This window comes from Mchenga conophoros, linkage group LG6 (genome assembly GCF_057382185.1).
Source record: "Mchenga conophoros isolate Kocher_MC1m ecotype Shallow Benthic linkage group LG6, M_conophoros_male_GT1.1, whole genome shotgun sequence".
NCBI lineage: Eukaryota > Metazoa > Chordata > Actinopteri > Cichliformes > Cichlidae > Mchenga > Mchenga conophoros.
The window spans coordinates 44,964,968-44,990,000 of NC_140531.1; the positions used below are offsets into that span (position 1 = coordinate 44,964,968).

General features: G+C 42.3%; 1 protein-coding gene and 1 long non-coding RNA gene across 7 annotated transcripts; both read left to right on the plus strand.

Moving 5' to 3' along the window:
* Positions 1–267: 267 nt before the first annotated feature.
* LOC146573501 (uncharacterized) lies at positions 268–7,290 on the plus strand. Of its 3 annotated transcripts, none has more exons than XR_014892862.1 (4): positions 268–443; positions 4,329–5,613; positions 6,882–6,950; positions 7,113–7,286. It is a non-coding gene; the product is annotated as an uncharacterized LOC146573501 (long non-coding RNA). The 3 variants fall into 3 exon arrangements; XR_014892864.1 differs by lacking the exon at positions 268–443 and adding an exon at positions 458–1,329 and having other exon boundaries at positions 7,113–7,290; XR_014892863.1 differs by lacking the exons at positions 6,882–6,950; positions 7,113–7,286 and adding an exon at positions 6,671–6,875.
* Positions 7,291–14,196: 6,906 nt separating this feature from the next.
* Positions 14,197–24,132, plus strand: LOC146573502 (uncharacterized). 4 transcript variants are annotated; one of them, XR_014892866.1, is made up of 4 exons: positions 14,699–15,382; positions 15,471–15,598; positions 19,827–21,115; positions 24,118–24,132. XR_014892866.1 is itself a non-coding variant. In XM_085278401.1 (2 exons), the coding sequence occupies exon 2, from the start codon at positions 17,829–17,831 to the stop codon at positions 18,987–18,989; it is 1,161 nt and encodes a 386-aa protein (XP_085134527.1). In that variant the 5' UTR covers positions 14,197–14,687; positions 15,471–17,828; the 3' UTR covers positions 18,990–19,804. The 4 variants fall into 4 exon arrangements, 2 of the variants coding, with proteins under 2 accessions (XP_085134527.1, XP_085134526.1); XR_014892865.1 differs by lacking the exon at positions 24,118–24,132 and having other exon boundaries at positions 14,708–15,382; positions 19,827–22,598; XM_085278401.1 differs by lacking the exons at positions 14,699–15,382; positions 19,827–21,115; positions 24,118–24,132 and adding an exon at positions 14,197–14,687 and having other exon boundaries at positions 15,471–19,804.
* The last annotated feature ends 901 nt before the right edge of the window (positions 24,133–25,033 follow it).

Here is a 25,033-nt window from a genome sequence, read left to right on the forward strand (position 1 = left end):
GAAATACACCAATTTTTATATACTGCAGGAAAAACGAAAATAAATATTATAGTGCAAATTTGCAAAATAACAGCATATGCATCAAAATAAACTATTTCCAGCAGTGCAATATGAGTCTTAAGCATCCCAGAAACGACACAGAAAGTCATAAAGTCAAACATAACTTTTTAAAACACATAACAAGTAAAACACAAGCTCATAAGGCCCCGATCGTAAAAAACTACATTTCCGCAAAATTACGTCACTTCCGGTTTCGGGCAGGTCATGCGGTCATGTGATAGTTCGCGCTGATGGACGTAGGAAGTGTTACAAACAGCTGATGGATCGGCGAAGCCTGTTTCTGGAATATCATGTTTTTGTTGCTGCAAGTGATTTTTATGCAGTTTTTGCAAAGCTATATGTGGAAGGAAACTGTGACCTAGGACAAGCTGATGGCATAAGATGTAAGTACAACTCCTCCAGTTTCATATGCAAAAAAAAGTATTGCGCTAGCTTACTTGGTTGCAGAGCTACCGGGATTTAAAAATAGTTACGCAAAACAGAGCGTGCCCGCTCCGATCGGCTGTAAAGGGTTAATAAAGTTTAATATTTTGGAAAAAAAATGTTGGCAAAGAGAGGAAGTACCGATCGGGTTTCCGGTAAGGATCGGGTAGCGTTGAAACTCTGTCGTGCTAGCTAGCACGCAGTATGAGTCATTGTAACTGTCAGCACAACGAAAATAAACTACACCTAAACTCGGTTTATATCTGACCCAAATAGAGTGCAGTTCATAACTTCTTACCTGAAATTCAGTTCACCTCACGCTCCGACCGGCAGCCGCCTGCTTCTCCTGCCTTCGGTTTCCCTGATCCGGGATTGAGCTCTGCGTTAGCCACCACCGGTCGATCGGCGGCCGCCTCGCCGGTGGCTAGCTGCCCTGTGTTGTAGCTCCGCGTTAGCCACCACCAAAAAGCTCAGTTATTTTTTCCACATCGACCAGCATCATCGGCCCATATAAACGAAAAATAAGTCCAGCTAAGACAAACACTGTTTGCGAGCGATCGGGGGTGAAAGGAGCCTCACTGAAAGGGTGTTTTTTAGCGAAGGGTCGCTAGCCGGCTAGCATGAGAACGGGTTGGTACAGACAGTATTCTCCAAAGAGTTGTTGTGTTGTATAATTTGTCTCCTGTCCTAATTTCCTCTCTCCCTGAGGACACTCCAGGTCCAAGCGCAGCAATGGGTAACCAAGAGTTTCCCAAAAGTCAGCCGCCCACAACAGGGAGAAAGAGGAAAAGAGACCGAAATGATGAGCTGCTAGACCTCATCAGAGAGGAGAGCGCAACAGAACAGGTCACATGACAGCACAGCATTTTCTCTGCATTTTCTACCCACAGTTTGAACTGAATAACAAATAACACAACCTACACAAACTGAAAACAAACAGAAATCACAGAGTAAAATTTGAAAACTTTTATTGATGTTAATTTAAAAGTTATTTAAAAAAAGAAAACCCATATAAAGTAAAAAAAAAAGTAAAAAAAAAATCGTAAAAATAAATAAAAAGAAAGGAAAAAAAGAAAAGAAAACCCAAACAGACAAACCCCTCTGAGCAAGCAATAGGCGACAGTGGGAAGGAAAAACTCCATTTTAACAGGGAGAAACCTCCGACAGAACCGGGCTCTGTGAGGGGACAGCCATCTGCCTCGACTGGTCAATGGGTTCTCATAAGTGACTCGATCAATTTAAAAAGAGCCATTCTAATTGTAAAAATAACCAATTTAAAATCCCGTTAGTTTTCTAGGATTCAAGCAAACTACATTAAACCCGGAGGGAGCCCTAGCTGCAGATTGTTAAAGATATCAACTTGAATATTCCGGGCAGTATTTTCATTCCTGACATTAATGGTATTAGTGCCACCAAAGGAATTGTTTACTATGTTCACAACCGTACTTTGCTGTGAAATAGCAGGTTGCCCCTGGTTTGAATCTTCTGTGTCTGAGTCATCTGGGCTCCCCATACAGCACACACACAAGCATGCAAACAGGTTTTTGCAATTTTGATTGTTTGGCCTAGATTCAGGTTCAGGAGCTGGGTCCTGTGTTGGTGACGGTGTGTGGGTGACAGTTGATGCTTTATTGGCCATCAACTGGCCATCAACTTTGCATTTTTGATTATTAAATCTAGATTCCAGTTCAGGTGGTGTCTCCTGTGTTGGGCTGGTGACAGTTGATGCTTTATTGGCCATTGCGTTTTAATATCTATTTGCAGATAATTTGTTTTCTCCGTTTGTTAAAACTAGCGTTTGAAAATCCGTTCCTGCAGAGGGCTATTTATAGACTTAAATCCTTTGAAGTGTATGACGTCACTGAAGCCTTTGCTCTAAGCCCCGCCCACTTCGAGAAAAAAAAAGAATGCGCTCGAAGTGTGTGGCGTGTTTGTCTCCGCCCTTAATTTCATCACAGCCTCCCAATAACTGGAAGGTTCGAAGTGGGCGGGGCTTAGAGCAAAGGCTTCAGTGACGTCATACACTTCAAAGGATTTAAGTCTATAAATAGCCCTCTGCAACTCTGAATTTCTAACACAAGCGTTAACAAACGGAGAGAATAAATTAACAGCAAACAAATAGCTATTGAAGCAAAATGGACAACAGCACAGCTAGGAGCAATCCAGACAATGTCAGGAGTGATTCCACTCCTGCAGATGATGTTAGGCCACTGCTAGAGGAATTGCTAAATAATGTTACACATGAGCAGTGGCAACAGTTGCGGTCTGATTACGCCGAAAATGGCACCATAGGAAGGCTGTGTAATTTTGTAGATAATGTCATAGCCCTATGCTCACTGTCGGCAGGTGCAGAAATGAGGTTTTGCCAGGACACTGCTGTCACTAGCACAACAACAGTGGCCTCAATGGAGACACAGACAGCTCCTGAACTTGCACAGACCTCTAACACAGTTGACCGTAACACGGAAATACCAGCTGATATTTCACAGAAAACAACAGTCAACTTTCACAGCACAGCAGAAAATTGCCCTGGTGCCACATATATCACTAATATCCATAATACCAATAATGTCAAAGTTTTTCAATTTAACATCTTTAAAAAACTGGAATTCAGTTCAATACGAAAAACCGAAAAAATAACTGTCATGCCCAATACTCCAGTAGACAAGAAAGATCGTGATGACACTCAGGCTGTAGATAAAGCAGGAACCTCTTTGGAAAAGGATGTAACCCCAAAGAAATCCTCTGCTCAACATGAAGCCAGCACTGATATGTTCAACATCACAGAAAATAGCAGAAAAGCACTGGCCTTAAAGGAGACAGAGACAGCGCCAGAACTTACACAGACTTCAGAGGATAATGCATGGCTGACAGATCTTATTCAGGCTGTGATTTCACAGCTTGCTAAGATATCAATGTCCAACCCTTCTGATTCTCTCCAAAAATGTCTTTTGGATTCAATCAGGGCTGAACTACAGGGAACAGATTTACCCTCAGAAATCCAGGAACATTGCGACAGAATCGCTAAAGCCATTTCCACTGATCTTTGTAATAGATTAATTGTATCTGGGGAAGAGGGTGTAATGGCTTTAGTTGCCTTAGTTTTCAAAGAACACATTTTGGCAGTGAAGAATGAATTGTATCAAAACACTCTGTAATAACCTCCCCCCTGCTGGGGCTAGTAAATTGGGACTTTAAATTGGCTTTAAATAGATTATATATTTTTGAAAGCCCTTGGAACGGTCGCGGCAGATGGCTGTCCCCTCACTGAGCCCGGTTCTGCCGGAAGTTTCTTCCTCTTAAAAGGGAGTTTTTCTTCCCCACTGTCGCCAAGTGCTTGCTCAGAGGGGTTTTTCTGTTGGGGTTTTCTTTTTAATAACTTTTAAAAAAAAGTTAACATCAATAAAAGTTATTAAATTTTACACTGATTTCTGTTTTTTTATTGTCTGTAAGTTGAATAAATACATTTGTTATTTCTTACTCAGTTCAAACTGTGGGTAGAAAATGTTGTGCTGTCATGTGACCTGTTCTCTCTCTCTCACACACACACACACACACACACACACACACACACACACACACACACACACACACACACACACACACCAACATTGGTTTGATTAAACAAAAAAAGGAACAATTTAAAAAGTTTTCACACACATTTCTTTTTCTCCAGACATGAATGACACCAGAAAATCACTTTCAGATCCTCTCATGGCAATGCAGCAGAGGATTTAACACATGACCTTTGACCCTCTCTAGAGAACCTCTGCTTTTCTTCTTCTCGTCCCCCCACTTGGCAGCATTACTGCCTCCGGCTGATCATCTTGCTTCTCCCCCTGCAGAGTTTGGAATCTGGTGTGAGAAGAGACGCCACCGCTCAACAGCATGCTCTCACCCAGGTGATACTTGAGCATACCTGACAGCTGCTGAGGGTCACCTGGACACAGAAACACAAACAGGTCTGATCACATTTCCTTCTTCATGCTAAGCTCTGCTATAAGCCACAACTTGCTTTGCCCCATGTTTGTAGATGACTGGAATCAGAGCAGAGTCTCTGCATGTCTTTATTAGGGTGGAAGCTGCTACTGATATTTGTGCAGCAGACTAAACAAACAGTTTGTGAACATTCAGCATGTTCAGTCCAATCAAAAAGCAGGAAAATAGCCCCACTGAGAAATCTCTACAAGGCACCGCTGAGAGGTGCCATGTAGAGATTCATACATTCGGTCTTCATACTCGACTCCAGATCTGGACTTGTGTTGAACTCGACTGAGGTGGTCTGATCAGACACAGCGCTGCTCTTCACTGCAGCTGTCCACAAATCACAGAGGAAGTCAGGAGTGTTTTTACCTCGTCTAGCTGCCTCTGTGTGTGTGTGTGTGTCTCTTTAATTCATTTTTCTTTGTAAGCTACAGAGACCTTCACAGGACAATAATTGATCCTCGTGTTCGCATGAAATCACTAAATACATGCAGCAAAGCCCAGAGGACACAGGTAACCGATACAGGAGACTTTTCCTGCCCTTCCAGGGAGAAAGTCGATTTCTTCAGTTATACTTCCTGTTGTTTTTTTTGGTTTTTACGTTGAAGATTTTAGATGTTTGGCTTTTAATTCTGGTACTCCTGTTTTAATTTCAAGGCCTGAGGTTGTTCTTCTTGCACCCGTGGACAGAATCGTCTGTTTTTATAGTTTTATAGTTGTTTTGGAGTCAATTTTGCCTCAGTTAGTTCATTTAAAATATTTTAAATAGTTGGGTTTTTTTTATTGTCAGTGGTAGTTTGCTGTGTATTGTGTTGTGTGAACTTGGCAAACTAACTAAAGGAAGCATGTCCCAGGTCTGGTTTGTGGGTGGTTGTCTGCTTAGTAATGAACTCTGCAGACCACATCAAGCTTTCTGCTTCCCACAGGTGTAGCATATGGACTGAAAGCAAACAGAGGTGTTAGTGTGTTGTTGTGTAGTTTCTATTGAAGCTGACATCATTTAATGCTGTTTCTGCATGCTGGTCAGTGCCATCCAGACAGCAGGTATGACTGAGCTTTTGAACCAGGAGAAGGTGTTTACCTTCTTCGCTCCCAACGACGATGCCTTCAATGCACTGCCGCAGGATGAACTCAGCAGGCTGATGTGTGAGTTTTATTCAACTACACAGCTTCTCTTCATTCACATTCTTAATTTATCCACATGGACACTTTCCACACACGTGTGTAAAGCGTCTCTCTTCTTTACAGCAGCTTATGCTGAGACAGCTCGTTCTCACTCCGGACGCGTAAAATAATGACGATTTGTCACGTCCCTTAACTTCTCATGCTGACACCTAAGGTACCCTTCCACATTTTTATGTGACGCTGTGGGTTGTCAATTCATTCCAATATGAACCCGCTCGCGGCGATCGGAGACGCTTCGAGCAGAGGCTCCAGCCATCCTTTTACTCCAATAATAACCCCGTCACGGCGAAACATGACACCGTGAAGCACAATCTAACTGGAGAACCGGGGACCCTCTCCGCGAACGGGTTTTTCTCCCTAATTTAATGCTTTCTTTTAATGACATCGTTAACATTTCTCAACAAAAACACATGAAAGTATCACTGATAATTCAACAGTAAAAGCTTGGAGTCATTTTTGACCAGGACATGTCCTTCAACGCACATATTAAACAAATATGTAAGACTGCTTTCTTCCATTTGCGCAACATCTCTAAAATTAGAAATATCCTGTCTCAGAGTGATGCTGATGCGACTTTTGTTGTGATTTGGCGCTATATAAATCAAATTGAATTGAATTGAATTATAATCGCTTCATGTTTTGGCCACCACACAGTGTTTTCCGAACTGATTCACGATCTGAAAGTGTGCAGATCTAACGTACATAATCCTTTGTTAGGTTTATTATTTTCATTTCACACGTAAAACATTTATAGATTCATTCACCACTCCTGTTAGTTTGAGCTTCAGGCTGCTGACGAACTCCTTCAAGATATGCAGGTAACATTTTTAGTGGAATCAGTTGTTAAAGAGGGAACACGCTTGTCTAATATTTTGTACGGAGTAAACGTTATATTATTTTAAATTTTTTTTTAAAGTTTATGTCACATTAAGTTGGTTAACTTAAGCTGTTTGATAATCTTTGCTTTAATCATAGACTGTATTTTAGGCGTTCCCTTTTTTCCTTGTTAATTGCGTAGAATGATGCAGAGTGAACCTCAGCCAAGACCAGTGCGCTGGAAAAAACGTGACAGACAGGGAGCTTTTATTCCTCAAAGATCATCAACCACTCGAAGTACTAGTTGCATGCCACGTGCTCAGTGTTCACACAACCATTGATTTTATCTCACAACTTGTTTTCACCAAAGAATTTCAGTAAGTAAATATTCTTCAATTTTTTTCCCCCTCCAGTGTCCAGAGAGCAGCATCAATGTCCACGTGAAGAACCTAGTTATGTTGCCAGTGTCAACCCAACAAAAGGTACTTTACCTTCTTGTATTTATTGTGATTTCTGTTTACTTTTATATTTGTTGTTATAGTTGAGTTATGCAGGGCTTTTGTGCAGTCCTAAGAAACATACTGCCTAGAGTGTTTTTCACTTTGTGGAAGAGTTTCTTCCTTTCTTTCTTTTTTTTCTGTTAGTGTATGGTGCTTCATCAGGAGCTCCTTCAGTTGTTGGAGGATGGAGAAGAGGATGCAGCCATGACTTGTGAGACGTCGTCTGAGTCAGCTGCTACTCACTGGGCGATCAGAAATATGGTGTCCTTGCAAAAGTGGAAAGAGGCCAGGCCTTGTCTTATAGACAATATGTTAGCTACTCTGGATCCACAGTCACACCGTGTGTGTCAGTGTGGCAAACAAGTAGTTGTGAGGTGTCTGGACTGCCTGCCTCTTCCATTCCTTTGTGCTGACTGTGATATTGCAGTTCACACACGCTTTGTCCTGCACAACAGAGAGGCAGTAACAGGAGGGTTTTTGCAGCCTTCATCAGAGTTTCACAAGCCAATAGGTACGGTTTTTAAGTCTTATGCATTTCTTGCTTTGTATGAGTATGAGTGGGTGCTGTTATTGTATATTTATTGGAGTGGAGTGGAGTGCTGTAAAGTTTGAGGTGGACAGGATGTGCAAGGAGCCATGCTTTAGCTGCCCTGCCTGCACTCCAGACATGCTTGCCGTCTCAGTTGATGGAAACCGCAAGCTTTATCGCTTTCAGTCAAATGCAAGGTACGTTATGCATTGTGTACATAAGTCAAATATGGATTTGTAGAAAAATGTATTTTAATGTTTCTTTTCAAACAACTGTCACTGTGTTCGTTCAGCACTTCAGAGCAGGGGGACTTTGAAGGTGTCTTCATTGAAAAAGATGAGGAAGTTGCTGAGTTTGTGAAATACATCCAGAGACACACAAATCATGTAAGATACACATATATATATATATATATTAGTGCTGTTAGCGTTAATCTTGTTAAAATGACGTTAATGCCATAACCATATACACATACACGTATCCAGTGATGCCCTCATGCAGACCGATATTTGGCCCTGGCAGAGCACAAGTGAACGTAAGCTCTTGATATATAAATATCCTTTTTAAACAAACTCCCAGTATCTGAGCAGTAGTTGAATGTTTTGTTCTTGAATCATAATATGCTACTATGTTTTCCCATCTGATGTTGTTAAACTGTAGCTGCTGCTGACCTCCGGACAAAGAGAAAAGTCTTTGAGAAGGTGATGGCTGTGAGGCGCCTGAGAGAGGAGGAGATGATCCTTTGCAGGGAGATGCGGCATCACTGGACAGTGTTGCGAATGCCATCTGTGGTGTTGGGAACAATCTCCTCAGACTGTAAGCACTTTATTTATTTATTAATTTTTTGATGAATCGATTGAAAATAAGAGCAGATGCTAAAGTCTTACTGGATCTTTTACCTATATCTAGATTGCTAGCTAACACTGCCTTCTCCCTTTTAAAAAAATGTTTAATTACAGCATCCTAATTCCTTGTGTTTATGAGGTGAGGTTTTTTTTTTGTTTGTTTGTTTGTTTTTTAACTTTTCTCATATTTATTTGTTTTGTTCTTTTTACAGCCTCCTTTGTTGGCATGTCGGAGGATGCACAGAAGGGACTCTGTAGCCTGGTTTTAGAAAACAAAGTGAACTGAAAGCTGAAATGCTCAAAGTAAAGGACGTGTACAAGAGAATCCTCAGCCACCAACCACTCCTGGAAATGGACTCGGAGGAGGACATTCCAGACGATGCCACTGAGAGTGATTTGAGCACTTCTGCTGAAGACTGATTGTGTCATCATTGATGTTATGTTTGGTAAAATAAAAAGTTAATCACATCTCTGTTTAATGTGATTTTTCAACAGACATTTTACATTTTGAGAAGAAAAATGGAATTTCCTTGGTGCAGTTGTTTACCCTGAATCATTATTTCCCATCTAATTTAATGACTAGTGTACATGTTCAGATACGATAACATAATTTAATTTATGGGATGCTTTCTGGGCTGCTCAAATGATCACAAAATTTAAAAGCACCAGGCAGCACACTCACAAGTACATTTTTTGTTCAGTGTTTTGTCGAAGAAATCAACAAGTACAATTGAGATGTTTGCTGTAGTGGTGTGTTTGTTAAGAAGCATGCCAGCACACCGGTGAAGTGACAGTCCCAGAATGCACCCGAGCCAGTGACTCGCCCCAGAGCAAATGAAATTGCTTATCTAGAAAGACAACCGTCATCAAAGAAGAAGTAAAAGAGTAGGAAACAAATGGTAAGGGAAGGTACTGTGGGGTAGGAAAGAAAGGCCAGAGCTGTGCAAAATGACCTCCAGCAGGCTACAAATGTGCACGTCTGCTCAAACGGTCAGAAACCGACTCCATGAGGGTGGTATGAGGGCCCGACGTCCACAGGTGGGGTTGTGCTTACAGCCCAACACCGTGCCGGATGTTTGGCATTTGCCAGACAACACAAAGATTGGCAACTTTGCCACTGGCGCCCTGTGCTCCTCACAGATGAAAGCAGGTTCACACTGAGCACTTGTGACAGAGTCTGGGGACGCCGTGGAGAACCTTCTGCTGCCTGCAACATCCTCCAGCATGAGTTTGGCAGTGGGTCAGTTTTGGTGTGGGGTGGCATTTCTTTGGGGAGCTGCACAGCCCTCCATGTGTTCGGCAGAGGTAGCCTGACTGCCATTAGGTACTGAGATGAGATCCTCAGACCCCTTGTGAGACCATATGCTGGTGCGGTTGGCCCCGGGTTCCTCCTAATGCAAGACAATCCTAGACCTCATGTGGCTGGAGTGTGTCAGCAGTTCCTGCAAGATGAAGGCAATGATGCTGTGGACTGGCCCGCCCATTCCCCAGACCTGAATCCAATTGAGGACATCTGGGACATCATGTCTCGCTCCATCCACCAACTGCACCACAAAATGTCCAGGAGTGGGCAGATGCTTTAGTCCTGGAGTCTGGGAGGAGATCCATCAGGAGAGCATCTGCCACTTCATCAGGAGCATGTCCAGGTGTTGTAGGGAGGTCATACAGGCATGTGGAGGCCACACAGACTAGTGAGCCTCATTTTGACATGTTTTAAGAACATTACATAAAACCAAATTAATGATTCTGTATTGCATTGATCAAGGAACCAACCCAATAGGAGCTAAAGGAATCCTCTTGACATTACTTCACTCAGTAAGTTTATACTATGTTTAATGTGCATTTTCTTCATCAGTTTTGAACATAACATGTTAGCGCTCCCTGGTCCTTTTTGGAGACAGATCCTGAGACAGCAGGCAGCTATGGAGAACTCGTGTCAGCTGTGGTAATTAAGGAATACTTTGATTTAATATTGATTTCATGACAACTATCCTCAGGCACATATTCCTGGATATATATGATGACATAAGTAAAGTCCCATTTTACAATCATTGCCTTCTTTGATCTGACTTATTGCCTCAGACTTTGGCCCTGTGTCCCCAAAAGTATAGAAAATCCATGACACTGAGTAAGAGGCCTTTATCATGTTATAAGTGAGAGAGTTTGGTGTAACAGTGGTTGAACATGCCAAATCAATCCACAACATACTGCCATTCCCCAGCTGTAACCTGCATATGCATCAAACCAAAATCCAGTATCATAGACATAAAGATGAGGTTAAAGGGGTTGTATCATTTTGCCAGATAGCTTCATCCCAAAAAAGATAAACATTCTTCAAAAACAAAAGTTTGTGAATATTTGCTGTATTGCCAGGCCTAAACCAACCTGTTAAACTTATCAAATTATTGTCATAGATACGAACCTATTGATTGAAACAGAATAATCCATTGAAGCCTCCATCATCATCCACGATCACTGTTACTGTTCAGATTATTTCATCTCTGTTTTCCTCTAGAATGTTTTGAAAATCAGCATTTGATCAACAGACTTTTTAAAAGTTTATTTTGATCCTATTGTTTACGTGTGTAATTGCATTTTTATTGAAATTATGACAGGAAAACCCTTAATCAAATTGTATCTTTGATATCTAATAATAATATTAACAATAATGTTACATATGTAATATGTACACAATAATAATGTGCAAACAAACAAGAAAAATAGCAAAAAATGTCAATTTTTTTCTAATACCCTGTATATAAAAACCACATATGACCACAACTCCAAATGTGCAATTGTCACTGCATCTAAACATGACATATTACAAAAAGGTAGAAACATATAATATACAATATGTTCTGAAGCTGGTACTGGTGCAGTTAACTTTGCTTTAGGCTCCCATACACAGTAGGTGTTACTTACCTTACGTGCAGTGCAGTATTACTTTACCTTGTAATATGTTATAATAAGCAAGTCACTTCTATATTTATGAGGATGTAGACAATAATGTTGGCTGATATGTAAAACTATGAGATGTCGAGTGCAGGGAAGATATTATTGATGGATCAGATTCATGAATGTGTTAGGTACTTAAGCCACAATTAGAGAGTGAAACAGAGACTGACACTGGTTGAAATGTATAGTAAATATTTTATTTTGAACTTTTATGCTGAACTACAAGCTGTGAACTGTGCGATCTCTGCGACCTGTGGTGCCTGGTTTACTGTGTGTAAAACTGTGCAGGTTCCCATGTGTCATCCCACACTTTGCCACTGTCAGGAGAAAAACATAACAAAGAACAACCACACACAAAATAGGACAATTTAGGTTGTGACATATGACAATTTTTTAGGATGAAATATCTTCTATATTCATGTCATGCTTTATACACCTTCATTGTAATATAAATGAATCAAATCAAGTCAGACAGTAATAATATATGTAGTAGATGTCAAGCAGGACCACAGCAGCAGCCACGATCCATCGGAACCTGCTGGATGAGAGAGCACAGAAACTCCAGGGAAGAAGTTTAGTTAGTAACATGCATGAACTGCATTACTGAGACATGTATGTTTACAGATGGTGAGGGAGAGGGGGAGAGTTTTCAGTAAAACGAGACGCGACTGCATCTTCAACCAATACTGAGCCTGCATAACCCTGAAAGAGACAGACAGAGAGAGGGGGGGGGGGGGGGGGACACTAACCCCCAGCAGTCTGGTCCCATTACAGCATAACTAAGGGCTGAGCTGAACCAGCCCTAACTATAAGCTCTATAAAGAAGTAAAGTCTTATGCCTACTCTTAAAAGTGTTGACCATGTCCACCTCCAAATCTCATAATGGACTTTGGAGGTGGACAGCTATCAAGCTCCTCACAGAAGAGGAGCTCGATAGCTAAAAGCTCTCAATTTACTTTAGTCCAAATACATGAATTCAAATTGAGGTGATAACTATTTATCAACAATATGAATGTCTGTTCCTGTCCAACAAAGTTGTTACTACATACCATGTTGAGCAAGGCTTCCACTTGACTTTAACTTCTTCTTTTTCCTGAAAAACATGATATAAACAAACAATTAATTAAGAAAGACATGCAAGTTGCATACAAAAAGGAGCTTATAAACATTTGTGTACTATTGAATGGCTCAATAAAAACATAAGAACCACTACAATGCGTGTACTGCCAGCATCGAGTGCATGTTAGCAAAGCAACACTGCTTACATTGTGGCTCACAAGCAAAACTAACTGAAGCAGATGTTACTGAATGGGAAGGAGCACCTCCACATCAATCACTCCTTCTGAGCATGATGTCAGGAGGACTTTAAAGAACGTAAACATCAGGAAGGCAGCACGACTAGGTCGTATCAGGTGGTCTGTTCTTATTTAATGTCCTATTTGGAGTGAAATCCTGACTCAGTGGCTGAATTAGTGTAGATTCATCAAATACAAAAGCTTATGGATATTCAGTCAGGCACAGTTCAAATCCAGGAAGTCCAAAGACACAAACAAATCTGCACAACAGCAGGCTAAATTACTTACATTTACAACTCTCCTGTCTACTATCTCTTCATATTTGAAAATCTTCTGTGTACGGTGTTTTCGGCATTCTGAAAAATAACAAATGAAATATTTACATGAGTTCTGTAAAACTGGAAAAAAAATGCAAAAATTAAGAAAAAGAGATCTTAACAAACTTAACGAACATGTCATGTGTTTCGTACATTTACAATACCATAACGTCTAACCTTTCCTTGTCCTTTTTTTGTTTGGGACATCCGAGGTGTACACAGTAGAAATTGAGGGAGATGCAGGATGTGGAGATGAAGAGGAGGATGCAGGAGGAAGCAGAGATGAAGAGGAGGATGCAGGAGGAAGCAGAGACAGAGAGGAATATGCAGGAGGAAGCAGAGATGAAGAGGAGGATGCAGGAGGAAGCAGAGATGAAGAGGAGGATGCAAGAGGAAGCAGAGACGGAGAGAAGGATGCAGGAGGAAGCAGAGACGGAGAGGAGGATGCAGGAGGAAGCAGAGATGAAGAGGAGGATGCAGGAGGAAGCAGAGACAGAGAGGAAGATGCAGAGGAAGCACAGACGAAGAGGAGGAAGCAGAGATGGAGAGGAGGATGCAGGAGGAAGCAGAGATGAAGAGGAGGATGCAAGAGGAAGCAGAGACGAAGAGGAGGATGCAGGAGGAAGCAGAGACAGAGAGAAAGATGCAGGAGGAAGCAGAGATGAAGAGGAGGATGCAGGAGGAAGCAGAGACAGAGAGGAAGATGCAAGAGGAAGCACAGACGGAGAGGAGGATGAAAGAGGAAGCACAGACGAAGAGGAGGAAGCACAGACAGAGAGAAAGATGCAGGAGGAAGCACAGACGAAGAGGAGGAAGCAAAGATGGAGAGGAGGATGCAGGAGGAAGCAGAGATGAAGAGGAGGATGCAGGAGGCTGACAGAGGGAAGATGTTGGTACAGGCTCTAAATGAAGAATAAATTCCTCGTTTAGAGCCTCTGGGTCTGGGACTGGTCCAGCATCGACACTGTCAGCAGAGGATGGTCCAGCTGCTGGTGTAGACCTTTTAGCAGGAGGTGAAGCTTGTAATTCTGAAAAATTTTAAATATTAAACATTCATTAAAATGGGTTGAAAAAATGTACAGTACACATAAACACATAATAAGTAGCCCAAACTTTAATAATATGTCTGCATTAGGTGCATAGTAATTACATAAATTGCAAAAAAGTGCAATAAACTACAAAAAAATTGAAAATCGTTTTTGTTTTTTTAACATATATTTCTAGTTAGAGAAATTTAAGAGGCTTATCCCTCAAAACTGTAAATACAAAAAAGTTACACAAACTAGTTTCCCACCACAGGAAATTTATTTTGAGTGTCTTCATAGTTTTATTTTTGAAATACACCAATTTTTATATACTGCAGGAAAAACGAAAATAAATATTATAGTGCAAATTTGCAAAATAACAGCATATGCATCAAAATAAACTATTTCCAGCAGTGCAATATGAGTCTTAAGCATCCCAGAAACGACACAGAAAGTCATAAAGTCAAACATAACTTTTTAAAACACATAACAAGTAAAACACAAGGTCATAAGGCCCCGATCGTAAAAAACTACATTTCCGCAAAATTACATCACTTCCGGTTTCGGGCAGGTCATGCGGTCATGTGATAGTTCGCGCTGATGGACGTAGGAAGTGTTACAAACAGCTGATGGATCGGCGAAGCGTGTTTCTGGAATATCATGTTTTTGTTGCTGCAAGTGATTTTTATGCAGTTTTTGCAAAGCTATATGTGGAAGGAAACTGTGACCTAGGACAAGCTGATGGCATAAGATGTAAGTACAACTCCTCCAGTTTCATATGCAAAAAAAATTATTGCGCTAGCTTACTTGGTTGCAGAGCTACCGGGATTTAAAAATAGTTACGCAAAACAGAGCGTGCCCGCTCCGATCGGCTGTAAAGGGTTAATAAAGTTTAATATTTTGGAAAAAAAATGTTGGCAAAGAGAGGAAGTGACGTAAGATTTGCGCATGCGGGGTACCGATCGGGTTTCCGGTAAGGATCGGGTAGCGTTGAAACTCTGTCGTGCTAGCTAGCACGCAGTATGAGTCATTGTAACTGTCAGCACAACGAAAATAAACTACACCTAAACTCGGTTTATATCTGACCCAAATAGAGTGCAGTTCATAACTTCTTACCTGAAATTCAGTTCACCTCACGCTCCGACCGGCAGCCGCCTGCTTCTCCTGCCTTCGGTTTCCCTGATCCGGGATTGAGCTCTGCGTTAGCCACCACCGGTCGATCGGCGGCCGCCTCGCCGGTGGCTAGCTGCCCTGTGTTGTAGCTCCGCGTTAGCCACCACCAAAAAGCTCAGTTATTTTTTCCACATCGACCAGCATCATCGGCCCATATAAACGAAAAATAAGTCCAGCTAAGACAAACACTGTTTGCGAGCGATCGGGGGTGAAAGGAGCCTCACTGAAAGGGTGTTTTTTAGCGAAGGGTCGCTAGCCGGCTAGCATGAGAACGGGTTGGTACAGACAGTATTCTCCAAAGAGTTGTTGTGTTGTATAATTTGTCTCCTGTCCTAATTTCCTCTCTCCCTGAGGACACTCCAGGTCCAAGCGCAGCAATGGGTAACCAAGAGTTTCCAGAAAGTCAGCCGCCCACAACAGGGAGAAAGAGGAAAAGAGACCGAAATGATGAGCTGCTAGACCTCATCAGAGAGGAGAGCGCAACAGAACAGGTCACATGACAGCACAGCATTTTCTCTGCATTTTCTACCCACAGTTTGAACTAAATAACAAATAACACAACCTACACAAACTGAAAACAAACAGAAATCACAGAGTAAAATTTGAAAACTTTTATTGATGTTAATTTAAAAGTTATTTAAAAAAAGAAAACCCATATAAAGTAAAAAAAAAAGTAAAAAAAAAATCGTAAAAATAAATAAAAAGAAAGGAAAAAAAAAAGAAAACCCAAACAGACAAACCCCTCTGAGCAAGCAATAGGCGACAGTGGGAAGGAAAAACTCCATTTTAACAGGGAGAAACCTCCGACAGAACCGGGCTCTGTGAGGGGACAGCCATCTGCCTCGACTGGTCAATGGGTTCTCATAAGTGACTCGATCAATTTAAAAAGAGCCATTCTAATTGTAAAAATAACCAATTTAAAATCCAGTTAGTTTTCTAGGATTCAAGCAAACTACATTAAACCCGGAGGGAGCCCTAGCTGCAGATTGTTAAAGATATCAACTTGAATATTCCGGGCAGTATTTTCATTCCTGACATTAATGGTATTAGTGCCACCAAAGGAATTGTTTACTATGTTCACAACCGTACTTTGCTGTGAAATAGCAGGTTGCCCCTGGTTTGAATCTTCTGTGTCTGAGTCATCTGGGCTCCCCATACAGCACACACACAAGCATGCAAACAGGTTTTTGCAATTTTGATTGTTTGGCCTAGATTCAGGTTCAGGAGCTGGGTCCTGTGTTGGTGACGGTGTGTGGGTGACAGTTGATGCTTTATTGGCCATCAACTGGCCATCAACTTTGCATTTTTGATTATTGAATCTAGATTCCAGTTCAGGTGGTGTCTCCTGTGTTGGGCTGGTGACAGTTGATGGTTTATTGGCCATTGCGTTTTAATATCTATTTGCAGATAATTTGTTTTCTCCGTTTGTTAAAACTAGCGTGTTACGTTTCGGTGTTGTCAGTGTGTTGTTTTTGGCGTGACTGTTATGTGTTTCCTGTGTTACTTTGAAAGTCTGTGTTATCTTAGTCTTTTTAGTTTACGTTTCCCTGTCTCGTCAGTTCTGAGTTGCCCCAGCTGTGTTTCCCTCTTGTTGTCCATTTTCCTGATTGCTCCCTCTAGGTATTTAAACCCTGTGTTTCAGTGTGTCATGGCCGGGGTGTAACATATGGGGGCTCGTCCGGGATTGCCTTCGCTGGGGGGTCTGGGGACCGCCCCAGCCTTTGTCGTCGCTGGAGGGTCCGAGGGACCGCTCCAGCCTTCGTCGTCTGCTGGAGGGTCAGTGGGACCGCTCCAGCCTTCATCAGCTTCGTCTGCCTTCGCTGAGGGGAGGGTCCGTGGGACCGCCCCAGCCTTTGTCGTCGCTGGAGGGTCCGTGGGACCGCTCCAGCCTTCATCCGCCTTCGCTGGAGGGTCCGTGGGACCGCTCCAGCCTTCATCCGCCTTCGCTGGAGGGTCCGAGGGACCGCTCCAGCCTTCGTCGTCTGCTGGAGGGTCAGTGGGACCGCTCCAGCCTTCATCAGCTTCGTCTGCCTTCGCTGAGGGGAGGGTCCGTGGGACCGCCCCAGCCTTTGTCGTCGCTGGAGGGTCCGTGGGACCGCTCCAGCCTTCATCCGCCTTCGCTGGAGGGTCCGTGGTACCGCTCCAGCCTTCGTCGGCTTCGTCTGTCTGGATCAAACTTTTCACTTGGTGTTAAATGTTTGATTTTTGGGTGGGGGGAACTGTTACGTTTCGGTGTTGTCAGTGTGTTGTTTTTGGCGTGACTGTTATGTGTTTCCTGTGTTACTTTGAAAGTCTGTGTTATCTTAGTCTTTTTTGTTTACGTTTCCCTGTCTCGTCAGTTCTGAGTTGCCCCAGCTGTGTTTCCCTCTTGTTGTCCATTTTCCTGATTGCTCCCTCTAGGTATTTAAACCCTGTGTTTCAGTGTGTCATGGTCGCGATCTCCCCCGTGTTGTAAATAGTTTGGTGTTTTGTTGTAAATAAATAGTTTGTTGTAAATAGATTTGTCGATACTTTCGTTTCGGGATTTTGGTGGTGAGCTTTAGTGGGGGTTTTTTGTGTGTGTTTTTTTTTTCCTTTATTTTTACTTTTTTCGTGTTGCACTCCGGTTGCCTAGGCCGGGGTGTTCCTGCAGAGGGCTATTTATAGACTTAAATCCTTTGAAGTGTATGACGTCACTGAAGCCTTTGCTCTAAGCCCCGCCCATTTCGAGAAAAAAAAAGAATGCGCTCGAAGTGTGTGGCGTGTTTGTATATGACATATATCACTAATATCCATAATACCACGGAAACACCTGACAACTCAGAGGATTATGCATCGCTGGCAGATCAAATTCAGGCTGTGATTCTACAGAAAGAAATGGATTTGTTAAACATCCCAGAAAATAGCACAACAACAGTGGCCTCAAAGGAGACAGAAACAGCTCCTGAACGTGCACAGACCTCTAACACAGTTGACCGCATCATGGAAAATCTAATCTGTGTGCCAGTTGTTATTGTACAGAAAGCAACAGTCAACGTGAACAGCACAGCAGAAAATTCCGCTGGTGCCACACTTATCACTAATGTCCAAAATACCACGGAAAGACCTGAAAACTCAGAGGATAATGCATCGCTGGCAGATCAAATTCAGGCTGTGATTCTACAGAAAACAAGGGATTTGTTCAACATCAGGGAAAATAGCACAACAACAGTGGCCTCAAAGGAGACACAGACAGCTCCTGAACAACAGAAAACAACAGACAACATGAACAACACAGCAGAAAATGTTGCCACAAATATCATTGATACAACTGACGAGCCCAGAACTCTAATAGACAAGAAAAACCGTGACACCACGCAGGCTGTAGATAAAGCAGGAACCTCTTTGGAAAATAATGTAACCCCAAAGAATTCCTCTGCTCAACATGAAGCCAGCATGCAAAATCAATTCAAAAAACACCCTTTGGCAGCAAAGGATGAATTGCCTCAAAACAAAGAAAAATACAGATTTTTTGTGGAAATATGTATGGAAGAACTAGTTAAGCGGGTTATAAAAAAATCAGGTAAAGTCACAAGTCCAGAAAGAGTTTTAGCCATCTACAAGAGGCTTAGCAAAAAGATCTGGGCTAAGATCGGGGATGAAATTGATCAAATCCCCTTAAGGAAGTTCAAAAACTTTGAGAAGGTGATTTTCAAAGCCCTGTGTAAACAGTGGCAAGAGGCAGAAGTAGTTCTGCGAAACATGGAATTAAATGAACCAACAGTCGACAATACGATTGTTAAAATTTTCACAGAAGAGGCAGCCAAACTCTCGAAGAAGCCAAGTTGCATACGTCGGTTTTTCTCATCTATAGGCCGACTGTTTTGTTTCACCAGGAGACAAAACAAGGTTGATGCACTGTAAAATGGTAAATGGCCTGTATTTGTGTAGCGCTTTCCTAGTCCCTAAGGACCCCAAAGCGCTTCACGCGTCCAGTCATCCACCCATTCACACACACATTCACACACTGGTGATGGCAAGCTACGTTGTAGCCACAGCCGCCCTGGGGCGCACTGACAGAGGCGAGGCTGCCGGACACTGGCGCCGCCGGGCCCTCTGACCACCACCAGTAGGCGTAGGGTGAAGTGTCTTGAGCCACGATCGCCCCTGATGCACTGTAGAAAAAATTGTGATAACCCCTTGGAACGGTCGCGGCAGATGGCTGTCCCCTCACTGAGCCTGGTTCTGCCGGAAGTTTCTTCCTCTTAAAAGGGAGTTTTTCTTCCCCACTGTCGCCAAGTGCTTGCTCAGAGGGGTTTTTCTGTTGGGGTTTTCTTTTTAATAACTTTTAAAAAAGTTAACATCAATAAAAGTTATTAAATTTTACACTGATTTCTGTTTTTTTATTGTCTATAAGTTGAATAAATACATTTGTTATTTCTTACTCAGTTCAAACTGTGGGTAGAAAATGCTGTGCTGTCATGTGACCTGTTCACACACACACACACACACACACACACACCAACATTGGTTTGATTAAACAAAAAAAGGAACAATTTAAAAAGTTTTCACACACATTTCTTTTTCTCCAGACATGAATGACACCAGAAAATCACTTTCAGATCCTCTCATGGCAATGCAGCAGAGGATTTAACACATGACCTTTGACCCTCTCTAGAGAACCTCTGCTTTTCTTCTTCTCGTCCCCCCACTTGGCAGCATTACTGCCTCCGGCTGATCATCTTGCTTCTCCCCCTGCAGAGTTTGGAATCTGGTGTGAGAAGAGACGCCACCGCTCAACAGCATGCTCTCACCCAGGTGATACTTGAGCATACCTGACAGCTGCTGAGGGTCACCTGGACACAGAAACACAAACAGGTCTGATCACATTTCCTTCTTCATGCTAAGCTCTGCTATAAGCCACAACTTGCTTTGCCCCATGTTTGTAGATGACTGGAATCAGAGCAGAGTCTCTGCATGTCTTTATTAGGGTGGAAGCTGCTACTGATATTTGTGCAGCAGACTAAACAAACAGTTTGTGAACATTCAGCATGTTCAGTCCAATCAAAAAGCAGGAAAATAGCCCCACTGAGAAATCTCTACAAGGCACCGCTGAGAGGTGCCATGTAGAGATTCATACATTCGGTCTTCATACTCGACTCCAGATCTGGACTTGTGTTGAACTCGACTGAGGTGGTCTGATCAGACACAGCGCTGCTCTTCACTGCAGCTGTCCACAAATCACAGAGGAAGTCAGGAGTGTTTTTACCTCGTCTAGCTGCCTCTGTGTGTGTGTGTGTGTGTGTCTCTTTAATTCATTTTTCTTTGTAAGCTACAGAGACCTTCACAGGACAATAATTGATCCTCGTGTTCGCATGAAATCACTAAATACATGCAGCAAAGCCCAGAGGACACAGGTAACCGATACAGGAGACTTTTCCTGCCCTTCCAGGGAGAAAGTCGATTTCTTCAGTTATACTTCCTGTTGTTTTTTTTGGTTTTTACGTTGAAGATTTTAGATGTTTGGCTTTTAATTCTGGTACTCCTGTTTTAATTTCAAGGCCTGAGGTTGTTCTTCTTGCACCCGTGGACAGAATCGTCTGTTTTTATAGTTTTATAGTTGTTTTGGAGTCAATTTTGCTTCAGTTAGTTCATTTAAAATATTTTAAATAGTTGGGTTTTTTTTATTGTCAGTGGTAGTTTGCTGTGTATTGTGTTGTGTGAACTTGGCAAACTAACTAAAGGAAGCATGTCCCAGGTCTGGTTTGTGGGTGGTTGTCTGCTTAGTAATGAACTCTGCAGACCACATCAAGCTTTCTGCTTCCCACAGGTGTAGCATATGGACTGAAAGCAAACAGAGGTGTTAGTGTGTTGTTGTGTAGTTTCTATTGAAGCTGACATCATTTAATGCTGTTTCTGCATGCTGGTCAGTGCCATCCAGACAGCAGGTATGACTGAGCTTTTGAACCAGGAGAAGGTGTTTACCTTCTTCGCTCCCAACGACGATGCCTTCAATGCACTGCCGCAGGATGAACTCAGCAGGCTGATGTGTGAGTTTTATTCAACTACACAGCTTCTCTTCATTCACATTCTTAATTTATCCACATGGACACTTTCCACACACGTGTGTAAAGCGTCTCTCTTCTTTACAGCAGCTTATGCTGAGACAGCTCGTTCTCACTCCGGACGCGTAAAATAATGACGATTTGTCACGTCCCTTAACTTCTCATGCTGACACCTAAGGTACCCTTCCACATTTTTATGTGACGCTGTGGGTTGTCAATTCATTCCAATATGAACCCGCTCGCGGCGATCGGAGACGCTTCGAGCAGAGGCTCCAGCCATCCTTTTACTCCAATAATAACCCCGTCACGGCGAAACATGACACCGTGAAGCACAATCTAACTGGAGAACCGGGGACCCTCTCCGCGAACGGGTTTTTCTCCCTAATTTAATGCTTTCTTTTAATGACATCGTTAACATTTCTCAACAAAAACACATGAAAGTATCACTGATAATTCAACAATAAAAGCTTGGAGTCATTTGGCGCGGCTGCCCCTCTGTTGGTCTTCCATGGTCTCTTGTGTTCTGGGGGCCTCTGGATGTCTGGAGTTTTGATCTCCTCCATACCCGCTTCACACCCTGGAGGACGGGGCTGTGGCCCCCCCACACTCCCTAGCAGATCGTTACATGGAGAAACCTTTGGAATACAAGCGCGCTGATCCACACAGGTATGCACACGGGTGTTCACTGCTCGTAGACCCAAATTACACCTTTCTTGGCCGCTACTTCGAAGCACATCTGTCCTGCGTGCTGCACAACAACATTGAATATTTAGTATTTACTGCTGTTTACACTTAGCTAGATTAATGCGATGGTGTTGTGTTTAGTATGTTGCTTTGGTTTTTTTTGCTTGTTTTCTATTTTTCTCTCAACAGGTGATCCAGGAGATTTTTATTTTTTTTTCTCCCCCCCTTTCTCACTGTCCCTCTCCCCTTCTGTTTTTCCTTTCCTTCCTCTTTCTTTCTCCCTTTCCTATCCCTCACTCATGTCTGTCCCGTCTGTAACATCTGAAAATAAAATATAATAAATAATAAAAACAAAGATCGACCAAATGGACCAATACGGCAATGCCACGATGATCCATTTGGCAAAGTAAATCCATTGGGTATCCTTGTTGGTCTTCAGACAACAATTCTGATGGCTAAAGAACCAAATGGGACAGGCAAAAAAAAAAAAATAATAATAATAACCCCGTCACGGCGAAACATGACACCGTGAAGCACAATCTAACTGGAGAACCGGGGACCCTCTCCGCGAACGGGTTTTTCTTCCTAATTTAATGCTTTCTTTTAATGACATCGTTAACATTTCTCAACAAAAACACATGAAAGTATCACTGATAATTCAACAGTAAAAGCTTGGAGTCATTTTTGACCAGGACATGTCCTTCAACGCACATATTAAACAAATATGTAAGACTGCTTTCTTCCATTTGCGCAACATCTCTAAAATTAGAAATATCCTGTCTCAGAGTGATGCTGAAAAACTAGTTCATGCATTTATTACTTCCAGGCTGGACTACTGCAATTCATTATTATCAGGATGTCCAAAAAACTCACTGAAAAGCCTCCAGCTAATCCAAAATGCTGCAGCAAGAGTCCTGACAGGGACTAGAAAGAGAGAGCAGATTTCTCCTGTTTTGGCTTCCCTTCATTGGCTTCCTGTTAAGTCCAGAATTGAATTCAAAATCCTGCTCCTCACATACAAGGTCTTAAATAATCAGGCCCCATCTTATCTTAATGACCTTGTAGTACCATATCACCCTATTAGAGCACTTTGCTCTCGCTCTGCAGGCCTACTTGTTGTTCCTGGAGTATTTAAAAGTAGAATGGGAGGGAGAGCCTTCAGTTTTCAGGCCCCACTTCTGTGGAACCAGCTTCCAGTTTGGATTCGGGAGACAGACACTATCTCTACTTTTAAGATTAGGCTTAAAACTTTCCTTTTTGCTAAAGCATATAGTTAGGGCTGGACCAGGTGACCCTGAATCCTCCCTTAGTTATGCTGCAATAGACGTAGGCTGCCGGGGGATTCCCATGATGCATTGAGTTTTTCCTTTCCAGTCACCTTTCTCACTCACTATGTATTAACAGACCTCTCTGCATTGAATCATATCTGTTATTAACCTCTGTCTCTCTTCCACAGCATGTCTTTATCCTGTCTTCCTTCTCTCACCCCAACCGGTCGCAGCAGATGGCCGCCCCTCCCTGAGCCTGGTTCTGCCGGAGGTTTCTTCCTGTTAAAAGGGAGTTTTTCCTTCCCACTGTCGCTTGCTCATAGGGGGTCATATGATTGTTGGGTTTTTCTCTGTATCTATGAAGCGCCTTGAGGCGACTTTTGTTGTGATTTGGCGCTATATAAATCAAATTGAATTGAATTGAATTAAAATCGCTTCATGTTTTGGCCACCACACAGTGTTTTCCAAACTGATTCACGATCTGAAAGTGTGCAGATCTAACGTACATAATCCTTTGTTAGGTTTATTATTTTCATTTCACACGTAAAACATTTATAGATTCATTCACCACTCCTGTTAGTTTGAGCTTCAGGCTGCTGACGAACTCCTTCAAGATATGCAGGTAACATTTTTAGTGGAATCAGTTGTTAAAGAGGGAACACGCTTGTCTAATATTTTGTACGGAGTAAACGTTATATTATTTTAAATTTTTTTTTAAAGTTTATGTCACATTAAGTTGGTTAACTTAAGCTGTTTGATAATCTTTGCTTTAATCATAGACTGTATTTTAGGCGTTCCCTTTTTTCCTTGTTAATTGCGTAGAATGATGCACAGAGTGAACCTCAGCCAAGACCAGTGCGCTGGAAAAAACGTGACAGACAGGGAGCTTTTATTCCTCAAAGATCATCAACCACTCGAAGTACTAGTTGCATGCCACGTGCTCAGTGTTCACACAACCATTGATTTTATCTCACAACTTGTTTTCACCAAAGAATTTCAGTAAGTAAATATTCTTCAATTTTTTTCCCCCTCCAGTGTCCAGAGAGCAGCATCAATGTCCACGTGAAGAACCTAGTTATGTTGCCAGTGTCAACCCAACAAAAGGTACTTTACCTTCTTGTATTTATTGTGATTTCTGTTTACTTTTATATTTGTTGTTATAGTTGAGTTATGCAGGGCTTTTGTGCAGTCCTAAGAAACATACTGCCTAGAGTGTTTTTCACTTTGTGGAAGAGTTTCTTCCTTTCTTTCTTTTTTTTCTGTTAGTGTATGGTGCTTCATCAGGAGCTCCTTCAGTTGTTGGAGGATGGAGAAGAGGATGCAGCCATGACTTGTGAGACGTCGTCTGAGTCAGCTGCTACTCACTGGGCGATCAGAAATATGGTGTCCTTGCAAAAGTGGAAAGAGGCCAGGCCTTGTCTTATAGACAATATGTTAGCTACTCTGGATCCACAGTCACACCGTGTGTGTCAGTGTGGCAAACAAGTAGTTGTGAGGTGTCTGGACTGCCTGCCTCTTCCATTCCTTTGTGCTGACTGTGATATTGCAGTTCACACACGCTTTGTCCTGCACAACAGAGAGGCAGTAACAGGAGGGTTTTTGCAGCCTTCATCAGAGTTTCACAAGCCAATAGGTACGGTTTTTAAGTCTTATGCATTTCTTGCTTTGTATGAGTATGAGTGGGTGCTGTTATTGTATATTTATTGGAGTGGAGTGGAGTGCTGTAAAGTTTGAGGTGGACAGGATGTGCAAGGAGCCATGCTTTAGCTGCCCTGCCTGCACTCCAGACATGCTTGCCGTCTCAGTTGATGGAAACCGCAAGCTTTATCGCTTTCAGTCAAATGCAAGGTACGTTATGCATTGTGTACATAAGTCAAATATGGATTTGTAGAAAAATGTATTTTAATGTTTCTTTTCAAACAACTGTCACTGTGTTCGTTCAGCACTTCAG

Coding starts and splice junctions, on each gene's coding strand:
- LOC146573502 (XM_085278401.1), top strand. CDS start 17,829: ATGCGCTCGAAGTGTGTGGCGTGTTTGTATATGACATATATCACTAAT.